General features: G+C 41.3%; 1 protein-coding gene across 1 annotated transcript; it reads left to right on the top strand.

The window, feature by feature from the left end:
- Positions 1–619: 619 nt before the first annotated feature.
- Positions 620–2,884, top strand: LOC119213070 (leucine-rich repeat-containing protein 18-like). Its single transcript, XM_037464097.2, has 2 exons — positions 620–1,123; positions 2,096–2,884. The coding sequence occupies exons 1-2, from the start codon at positions 869–871 to the stop codon at positions 2,510–2,512; spliced, it is 672 nt and encodes a 223-aa protein (XP_037319994.2). The 5' UTR covers positions 620–868; the 3' UTR covers positions 2,513–2,884.
- The last annotated feature ends 8,301 nt before the right edge of the window (positions 2,885–11,185 follow it).

Below are 11,185 nucleotides of genomic sequence, written 5' to 3'. Positions count from 1 at the left end.
ATAGAAAATGCACTTAAATGCCTTAAAACAATGCAAAATCACAGCTATGGGTACTTTCCTATTAGTTACGATTGGGATATTGACATACATATATTTCAAAATTAGGATATGATAATACTATTTTTTTAAAAGCCCATTTTGATGTGTATTTTATTGGTTAACGGTTCCAAATCTTTGACTGTCACTCAGATGGAGTGACCTATCCTTGGACTATAGATAGTTAATGTTCAAATTGTAGGATAAATAAAAAATAACCAGGATACAAAATCCACTGATTCAAATAGTTAATTCATTGTTTGTTCTTTCCACTGATATATTTTATTCAGCTCATGAAAATAAGCTATGCGATCAGCAGATCAGTCTTACTGCTTTTTGAGCAGACCCGAAAACTAAAAGGCTTTCACTACTATGCGGTCAGTGAACAACATCAACACTGTCATATGGGATCATTATTTCAAACACAATATTCCTGGAAACGGTTTCTGTAATCTTTTAAAAATGTCTTTCAAATACAGACACCAGGAGAAGAAGAAGAAAAGCGTCCTGCTGTTGCTGGTCACAGACATAAAGTCTGCTGAGAGCCGACAGCAGTTGCCTGGTAACAACAGAAAACAAATCGCAAGTGAGTCTGTCGGCCGGACAGCAGCTGCACAACATGTCACCTCTTTCCTTGTCTAACAACCACCCGCCTTGCTGTTAGTGGATGAACCTTTTCCTTGATCCATGGTGTAATTCTTCAAGCTGGAGAACGAGATCGAAAGGTGAAGGTGCAGAACGTGGCTGGAGTCTCTTCCCTCTTTTCCCTGCGATACATCCTGTTGGATCTAAGGAAACGGACTCTCGGTGCTGGTGAGGAAGCAGCATCACCATGGGGAAGAAAAGACGAAAGACCAAAGTTAAGACGTTCTCCTTGAATGTGGCCCAGAGCTGCGTGGAGCTGACGACGGATGGGAGACAGCGTTTGAATCTCAGTTTCAAGGAGATCGCCGTGGTGCCACAGTGCATCCAGAAGCTTGGTTTGATGGATGAACTGGACCTGAGCAGGAACCTGATCACAATGGTCCCAATAGACTTCATTGAGAGTTTCATTAGCATCAGTGTTTTGGACCTGCACAGCAACTATGTGAGTATGGCAGGAAGTTTAATACAACTATTTCCTATCTTACATTGCTCTGAAGGAGCTTTGGTGGTCCGATAACCTCAATGAAATATACCTACAGTCTACAAATGGGTTCACAAAGTCTGCACTGCCCGGAGTGTTCGACCTGGCGGAACAGTGTTGCATCGTGGGATGGTAGGCTCCATTAGTTTTGAAGGTCCACGCAAGTTGGCATTCCTTTGATTTTCCTGGAATATTGATTATGTTTATGGTTTGTGTGCTACTGTTAGGCTTTGCATACTGTGTAGAGCAGGCATTGATTAGTTTGTGGAAATTCAAAACATGTCTTTAACTCTCCTGTTATGTTCGTTTCTTAGGTACAGCAATGATGTTCCTGGGTCAATTTGACCCGGTGCATGTTAAATCATCCAAAAGTTGTCAGAAACCAAAAGAAACTATGAAATATATTTTTTACCTCATCATCAACACCGTAACTAACAATTCAATCAGTTTTTAATGGAATGAAGTTATTTACTCCTCAATAAATCATAGTTAAATTAGGATAACTCTGCTCAGTCTGCTAAGTCTGCTCAGACATTATTTTAGGTACATTTAAAAAAAACCTAGACATAATTTGCATTAGTCTACCATAACATGTATGTTTTGCTAGATTTTATTATTTTTTTGAAGAAAAAAAATGTCATGGGGTGATGTAGATAAATAGAGATGAGACACCTATGCTGTTCAGGGTCATATTGACCTGCTTACTCAAAATCAAGACAAATGAGTAAATAAGAATTTGTATTGAAAGTAAACTTCATTCATAGTGTTAAAGGCAAGAAATGAGGCCTCCAAATGATTCAATAATCTGTGCTTACTGTTTACACATTTTCTTTTCATGCAGTACACAATTGGAATACATGTTCTTGTTAGAATAAATAAATCAACACATACATACACCCTCTACTACAGAATTTGCTTTTTTTTTTATTGCAGCTGGAGCAGCTCCCCAAGAGTATCGGCCGCCTCCAGAACCTTCTGGTTCTGAACCTGTGCAACAACCGGCTGACAAGCGTCCCCAAAGAGCTCGGCCTGCTGACGAAACTCCGCACGCTCAACCTGTGCATCAACCGGCTGCGCGTTCTTCCCTTCTCCATCGGCGCGCTGAAGGAGCTCCGCCATTTCGGCCTCTCCGACAACCAATTCACCCTCCTGCCCGGATGCCTCGCCAGAATGAACAATCTGGAGACGGTCAAGCTGGACAGGAACCCCATCGTCGTCGAGGGGACGGCCGTCCAAGAGTCCATGACGACAGAGAGCAGGTTTCATCTGGTCAGGGAGAGCGCCTTGTGTGACATCTGCCTCCAGAAGTGCCAGGCGGAGAGGATGGAATTTAGGGATGAGACAGAATAAATGGGTGACCGGGGATGACAAGGAGATGTGGAAATTGGTTTTTTTTATTTTACCTATTAAACAAAGTGTATTGCAACCTCAATAGGAAACAGGTATTGTGTTGCATACTCACACAGTAAGAAGTCTCAGACAACCACCAGGATGTACATGATGCACTTATACAGTTATGAATTTGTTTTTATGGAGCAAGAGTCCATTGAGTGTTTTGACAAGAAAATAAGATCTTCAATAGTATTTTTAAATATAATCAAAATGCAAGGCAGAGTCAATGTATAATTTTAATTTTTATCGGTCACATGCAGATATTGTGTACTAAACCGATGCGTGTACAATCCCGTCGACCTAGAGGGCAGCAAAGACTACCAAAAGCAACAAACACCTTGGTCACAGCACCCTTATCTCATTGATGTTATACATTCTGGATGCTTTGATGAAAGAAAATATATATATATATATATATGTGACGGTATCTTTAATGGCCCCCGTCAAGGATTATGTGTTTATGAAAAAAGTATTTTATTAAAAGAAGAAAGGATGCTGTGTGTATTTCTGCTAATCCTGCGCAATCTCTAAAATAGGAAATGAAGTGTTAGTCACAACAGTGCAATGCAAAGCTTACAGATTGACACAGGTAACGAGTTTTGAAACCCTTGAATAAGAATAGAACTAAACTCCATTAAAATGCCAAATTAGGCTGTTGCTCCCGCTGAGATGACAAATGGGAGATATTAGGTTCTGCTCATTATTTCATTCATTTTGAAGTTTAATTAATGCAGACTTTTCTTACAAAATGGAGCTGCTTATATTAGCTGCTCTGCTTGCCCATAGATAGTCTGCCAATACTGTTTAACACTGTTTTAAGATACAGGTCTTAACCGTTAATGCTACGCATGACTGTGCTCATAAAACACATTTCCTTTTTTTCCTTTCCACATCCGGTTTTCTGAAAAGTGCTAAGTGGACTGGATTATGATCTCAGCAGATGTAGTCATTAAGAAGTGAGCTGCCTATTGACCTGGCCATAGAGAGACTGACCAATGTTTGGTAAAATGTGAGAAAAACAGAGAAATCCGAAATAGTAAAATGCACAAAGCCTTAAAACGAAGCCAAATCACAGCTATGGGGATGGATCACAATTTCAACGTTTGTGTCCATTTCTCTTCGTAAACCAGAACCCAAAAGCCACGGTTCTATTAATACCTCTTTATTTAATGTCACGGTGTTTTTCTGTGGCTGGACCTGGAGGTCTACTACAGCTGAACAGTCGGATGCTCTTTGGGCGAAGCACACAGACACTGTCAGTGTTACGGTAAACCAATTCACGCACACATATAGATGGGCTGCCTTAGGTCTGTCCCTGCTTTTTTTCCTCAGCCAGCCCATCAATCTCTCCATCCTCCCACCGGCTCTCCGTAGGTCAATCACCCAAACATAAACAGGCAGGCAGAACCAACTACACAGGAGTGTGCAAGGCAAAGAAATGTGGCCGCAAACAGAATGTAATTCATTTGGATTGCATGGCTCTGTTCTCAATTGGCTGAGCTACAGGGCCATTAGAGTCATTATATTAAATAAAACAAGGAGCTAAAAGAGGCAGTTTGGTCCTTTTACATGTTTATGTTGTAAAGATAATTCACATTCATTGCTCTACTGGTTGTCTGTGCAACACTAAGAGCATTGATGAAGCATCAATAACTATTTGCAATATAAAGATAGTGGATGGTGGAGTAGTTGCTCTGCTACTGTGTGTGTCGTAATCAGAGCTTCTAGATACTTTGTTTACATTGCTAGGATGGCCTCGGGGTCATTTCAGTGCACGTGAGCTTGCCCAGTCGGCTAACCGACGGCTGCTGCCCTGCACCGCGCTCACATCGCAGTCACAGCTGAAGGTTGCAGTTGTTTGCGTCCCTGCGGCCATGTTGAGAGCTGAGTGGAGGCAATAGATATCCTCGGAATTTCCAATTTAGCACCTTTAAAAATAGCAAGTGAAATTCAACTATCTAATAAAAATGATGGCGGTGCGTTACTCATTCCAGCCTTGCTATGACAGCATGTCATGCAGTGTAATTTGTATAGTGGGATCACGCATTCATTTTTTCTACGGTGCGAAAAATGAAAACTCAATGACTCATCGAGTCAATGGACAATGGAGCCGGTGCTAGCTAACAGCTAACAATGGTGCTAACAATGCAAGAAATGACATTTCTCCCCAAAAGCTTATATAGCAAATATTTGCTGCTATATAAATGCTCTGAATATTAGATCATTAATATTAGATTAGTTTCATTTCATATTGGGGTCATCAAGAGGAAGATACTAATGATGATGCTCTTTGAACTAAAACATTGCTGTAGAAGTGTTGATAAGAAAGCACAAGACGTATGGATTAACGTCACAGTAATCATCAAAGTATAGTAAACCCTGAGAACGTTTTTCCCTGCCAGGCAAGCTTTTCTAAAATAAAACCAATGAGATATTGTGATTTGTTCAAAGCTAATGAGTAAGCTAGTGGATGCACTCGACATTGAGACATTGCCTCTGTGGATTTACACTATTACCTTCCTAACTCATTTTGTCCAGCCGGCTCGCCTCCTTTGAAATTGCTTGTGCAGAAAAACTCTAATCCGACAAAAGGACTGAGTCAAACTAGTCGGACAAAGCGATGAAAACACAGTCAGACAGGCAGAAGTCTTCCATCCGTATTGCGTACGCCACGGTCTGCTGTCCTGCCTGCTCCTCTCATAACCACGAGGGGATGAAGTCACGGCCCTCTGCTAATTGTCAGTGACAGAGTACTGAGGGGGGGTAATGCATGGAGAGGGCTGAAAAGGGACAGACTAAAAGACAGACAGACCTCAAGGGAAAACACATGCCTGCTGTGCGTCTCTTCAGCACTTACACTCTCTTAATGAGCAGCAATTTCATTTTCTTTCTTCTAATTAAGGGTGTGAGCTGATCGGTCACTGGACTGTTACTTTTGAGGCAAGGAAAGGTTTTAATGAACCAAATTTGGGAATCACTTTCACCAAAGTACCATTCATACAGGTCAGAGCCTGTAAGATTGCAATGCATATAAGTACATAGCGGTAAGTGCAAAAAATGATTGCTTATGATGTAGCATTTTGTGACTGTGAGGGGGATGGGATGCATAATAAATATTATCCAGAATATGAGGGAGATGGTTATCAAGACTTGGCTACAGGTATTGAAACAACCAATTAGTTTTTTGTGGACTCATTTGAATATTTATAAAAATCATACTGCTGTTTGTGACGATAATCTCTGTTGCAGTTGTTCCTGCAGCTTTGCATTCAGCTCAAAACGTTAAGTGGCACAGAAGGACATAAGGCAGAGTGGAACTTTACTTTGGGAAGGACAAAACAAGAAGTTAAAGATGGACAGTAAGATAATTCACACATGTGATTTTGTAGGATGGCAGGTAAAGGGGGGTCTAGCATTAGGACCCAGTCTGTAAAAAAGGGGAGCTCACCTGGGTCTTTCTTTCTAAACTGAGACACACCTGAGGGAACAGCTGAGGCCAGTCTTAATTAGGAGTTTTCATAGATGTGTTTAAAAGCATGAGTCCATGAAAGTAGAACCATTATTTGTTCTTTTTAGTGCATTTAAAGGTTTGTGTGGGATACAAATGTAAGATTCTTAATGTTTTGGTAAGGGACTATAACCTGGAGTGTTTGTCAGGCACATCAGCTAAGAAACAAGGTGCAGAGAAAGGACATAGACATTTTAAAGGTTTTTAGTCCCCTTGAAACAAAACGGTTCCTTTGGATAAAGATTCTAGTCACCTACCTGCTTTCGAGTAGGTGACTAGGGTCGGTGTTCAAGTCTACCAAGGTAGACTGATTACTTTAACAAACATGTATTTTTAATTGTGTTTTTTTTAGCATAGCAACGCTTTGTTTCTTTTAGTTTTTTAATAAAACAGAGAGGATAGACAGAGGAGCCAAAATACTGTTTCTCGGAACTTATATGTCTGTGTACCTCTTAACTAATTAATTGAATGGAGCCATTTTTCAGTTTCATTTGTCTTGTAGGACTTGTGTGCTGTGCTTTACATTCAGTTGTGTTTTATTTGTATTTTGCTGACAGTTTCCTCCTATGCTTCATTTAATGATTTAATTTATGTACTAATTGTATTATTTACTTTAAAATCTGATTTAAATATCAAATATCATCACTGCCAGTCGTCCATGCCAACCCATAAATAATGTAAAATCAAAAGTGACACCTTCACTAGCCACCCACTGGTCTGTTTTGAAAAGCCCATCCCTGCCTAAATAAAATTTGAATGACGCTGTGTTTTCATTATTTAAAAGGAGTTCACCGATGTGAATTTATTCCATGCATGGTTCATCCTCAGTGACATCACTTATAAATAGGAGATATTCATCAACGGTAGGATTTTGTACATTGCATGCTACACAAGTTCAATTTTCCTTTAAAGGGCGTTGATGTTCTGTGCTCCATATATAGAGACATGTTGAATGCTATTTCAGTTGAGAGCATGGTTTCTTGTCACATCGGGGTGACTCGAGAACAAAAACACTTAAATTACCAAAATCAAAAATGCCTACGGGCAAAAAACGCAGACCAGGAACAGGAATAAACCGACATGAGAAACACAGACAATCTATTTAGGAATTCAGAGAACCATCAAGAGACACAAGACACATGGTTTAAATACACTGGGAAGGTGCAGGTGATTGGACACAGGTGAGAACAATCAGGGACACAGGAGACAATCACAGGGGCTGACACGACATGGCAGGAAGTGAAGCTGAACCAGGTACAACGAGGCAGGAAACTAATAACACAGAAAGCAAACCCACATCGCAGAGGTGGGACAAAGTCATTGTTATGCAAGTCACAAGTCGTTGCCCTCGAGTCCCGAGTCAAAGATGAGGCCCAAGTCGAGTCAAAAGTCAAAGCCAACAAGTCTCAAGTCGAGTCCAAGTCTTACCATTTTAGTTTCGAGTCATTTCAAGTCCTCTTATTACAGAAAATCCCTTATAACCACATGTTTTATTTGAAACTACTCTTTACTCATATCAATGTTGTGTTAATATTCATTGTCTATTGTACACTAAGGTATACGATAATACATTTCCGTTTATGCAATATTAAGAATATTTTCACTGCTTCAAAAGCCCTTCCCTCAAGAAACCGAAATCATATGCTTTAAAGCAAAGTGGGGACGGGGAACCCTGGGTGATGGTGCGCTGCCTCACAGGCCTAGACTAGGTAGGGAAGGGAAGGGTAATGGTGGATTGACTGTGTTATAGTACTTTAAAATGGACGTAATGTCTTGACATAATGTTGACGAGGATTTCCATCGGAGTCTGAATCCGGGTTCAAAAATCCCGATTTTTGTAGCATGAACGAGCTGTCTCGTTGATACGGTAAAATGCTCGTGAGTTACGGTACATTCGATAAGGTGCTCAGCATTCGTTCAAAACTTACCTTTCTTTGTGCAACTTCAGGTGTCGAACAAAGTTGGACGTTGTGGCAGCTCCGTCTGTAATCTCCGACCCGCATGTTTTGCAAATAGCAACTTGTTTTTTGTTGACTACCTCGTAATTTTTATAGCCAAACGAAACTACCTTCGGTATCATTTTTCCAACTGGCGCGTTGTTGCGCTTCATTGGTTGTCTTGCAATGGGCCTGTTTAGATGCTGTCGAATCAGAACCAGGTGGGACTGCAGTGATTGGATGTCGTGCAGGCAGCGCTCTCTGCATACAGGTGGCGCACGTTTTTTTGACAGATGCAGATAAACAGAGCGGCGCGGCCGTGTGAAAATGTTTCCCCCAATTTTCATGGGAAGTAGCAAGTCTTCTCGAGTCAAAAAGCTCGAGTCCAAGTGAAGTCACGAGTCATCGATGTTAAAGTCCAAGTCGAGTTGCAAGTCTTTGTACGTTTTGTCGAGTCGAGTCTGAAGTCATCAAATTCATGACTCAAGTCTGACTCGAGTCCAAGTCACATGACTCGAGTCCACACCTCTGCCACATCGTGACAGTTTCTAAGCTAGTTGGCTTGCTAACGCTCAACAAGCATTGCTAGCTCGGGTGCTAACCGGATAGTCCGACCAACACGTAACTTATTTGTAGTACCATATGAATGGCCAGTAGGGCTACCTACCTGAGTAAAGTCTTTTTTGAACATATAGTATAATTATTAAACTAAATCAAGAATATGAATATGTTTAATCTAACTAACTAAATGTATCTTACATTACAGTATTGAAACTTATCCTTTCATTATTATCTTGAAAAGAGGAGTCATATGTTGCTGCTGCTATAATTGTCTAATTATGGTAATAATGGCCAACGGTCCAACAGCCTGACAATTGAAGCTGAAGATATCGGATGTCATATAAAGTGATCCTATTCAAAGCTCTCCCTTCTTCTCCCTTAGCCGCGAGGCTAATGGGATCTCACAGTGTGACGGGACAAGCTGCCGCTCAGCCCCAAAATTCCAAAGATCCCGTTTTAAGGAAGATACTAATGTGATGTTCCCCAGCATATGAATCGAGGCTCCTCACTACAATTTGCTATCTGGTAGCTTTAGTTGTAGGTCAGACACAGCTGGGGTGTAGGCACAAGGTTGGATTGCAGAGAAAAAAGTGGGTGAGGTGTACTACCATCATAAACATTGCAACCAAACTCTTCATTACTTGGAGACAACATTGAATGAGCGGTACTTTTCTTTTGTTTGAGTGTGCTTTCAAACGTCCATGTGGACATCCAACTTTATGATAACAGAACATCCTGAGTATTATTTGGGGGATAATTATATAGCGAAATAACCAGAGCCCCACCCATCGTGGTGGTGCCACATTGCTTCACCCAACCTTAGCCTTGCACCAAACAGTGGCACTCACCGGCTTGTGTATGTGTTTGTGTGGGAAGGGGAGGGGGCATTCTTTCTCTATTTAATTTCGGCTTCTGCGACCCCGTCTCTGTGTCTCTGTCAGCCTCATTTTGCCCCAATTTCATGTGTGCTCATGAGCTTGTGCGTAAATACACGCACAGACACACTTGCGCACACTCCTCCAACCCATGTGAGCCCCTCTCCCTCTTTGCGCCGTAATAAGAGCAGCTGTGGTGGTTGTGAGGCCCGGCTCTGATTCAATTGCAGTGCAGGACTTAAGGCTATTATCTCCTGCACAGTGGAGGAGCGGAGGAGCACAGCTGCAAACAGCAATGACAGTTCTGATGCTGCCTATTAGACGAGAGCGAGAGCAGGAAAAGTCTACGTCGGAATATCGAGGCAACGTGGCCAAAACTTAAATACAAGGAAGAAATATTATAACTCATTTCCATTCTCCAACCAAATTAAATTAATTGAAAGATTCGCAAACGGAGAGGTGAACTAATACATTGTGTTATTCTACACCCTTTATGGATATGTGAAGTTGCACATTGTTTTAAGAATTTTGATTAACATTAGCTGACTTTGCTGGTTGTTGACAAGTAACAAGAGCTGTTTAACAAAGGTAGACTTAGACACAGAGTCTGTTAAATTAACAAATAAATTAATATTAGGTTTTACACCCAATGTTCAACAACTTCTGTTTGTAAATTATACATATCTTTTCTTTAGTGACGTTTCATACTAATGTTAAAAAATAACAATTCTGTTGTAGTATGAACTAAATTAGGCTACATAAGAAGAACAATGAGAAAAGTGCCAGCAAAAAAGTTGTGAAAATCAATTTACACCAACATACGAAGTTTAAATAAAGGAAATGAAAAGGTGAGGCTGGAGCTTTGGAATTCTCAGAGAACGTAAACAAAACTAAAAAACCTATACTTTTGTGCCACAATTAACTCCATTTTTCATTTTAGTTACAACTTTCTACTGCGCAATGCTATGCACCACCTTGTGTTAATTATAGGATACTGTACACTCAGGGGATGACATTGTCTGTTAGAGAAAAGGAAGAGTATTAATTTTCATCAGCGTGCCACAGAATGCCTTAAAAATGTAATTACGACCTACGGAACGAGTGTCTTTCTTGGAGTGGCAGAGACATTCACGGCAAAGGGAAGTATTTAAAAGGGTTAACGAGTATTGAGAATGGGAATTGGGATCCGGAACAGGAAATGTGGCATGAGTGATGGCTGGAGAATGGAAAGATAGACCAAATTAAAGAGGGTAGTGTAGTGTGTGAGGAGAGCTAAAGAGCCAGGCAGCAAGGCAACGAAAGAGAGGAAAGGAACGATGGGGGGTGAAAATCAGTGATTAAGGGAAGGAGGTGGAGACAAGCTGAAGACCTCCACAGCTTAATTAGGAGCAGAAGGAGACACCTGCCAGATGATCACCCCCACCCCTACCATACCCTTTCTCTTCCCTTCACACAAATGCCGGTCTTCCTGAAACATAAAATAAACAGCAGAAGCAGAAAATGACAAAACTTACACAAGGCATCTTTTAGCCGGTGAGGACGACGCTCTCCGCCCCCCCCCCAAAAAAAGAAACCTCCTCTGCCATCAACAACCCCAAGCGGATGTAGCGATATGAATAATGTAACAGGGAGGGGTGGAGGCCACTGGGCGTGTGCGCAGGGAAAATAAAAGGGGTAGCTCCCCCTCCTCCCACCTCTTCCTCACCACCTCGTTCCATTCTCCTCCCCTCTCTCTCTCTCTCCCTCACTC

The sequence above is a fragment of the Pungitius pungitius genome, chromosome 21, assembly GCF_949316345.1.
Source record: "Pungitius pungitius chromosome 21, fPunPun2.1, whole genome shotgun sequence".
Lineage (NCBI taxonomy): Eukaryota > Metazoa > Chordata > Actinopteri > Perciformes > Gasterosteidae > Pungitius > Pungitius pungitius.
The sequence above is the reverse complement of the archived record's forward strand: the minus strand, read 5'-3'. Positions and strand labels throughout refer to the sequence as shown.

What these genes read in the sequence shown, in the direction of transcription:
- LOC119213070 (XM_037464097.2), top strand. Translation starts at nt 869, where the DNA reads ATGGGGAAGAAAAGACGAAAGACCAAAGTTAAGACGTTCTCCTTGAAT. An exon ending in TGGACCTGCACAGCAACTAT is followed by an intron (nt 1,124 to 2,095) that starts GTGAGTATGGCA and finishes TTTTTATTGCAG; the next exon opens with CTGGAGCAGCTCCCCAAGAG.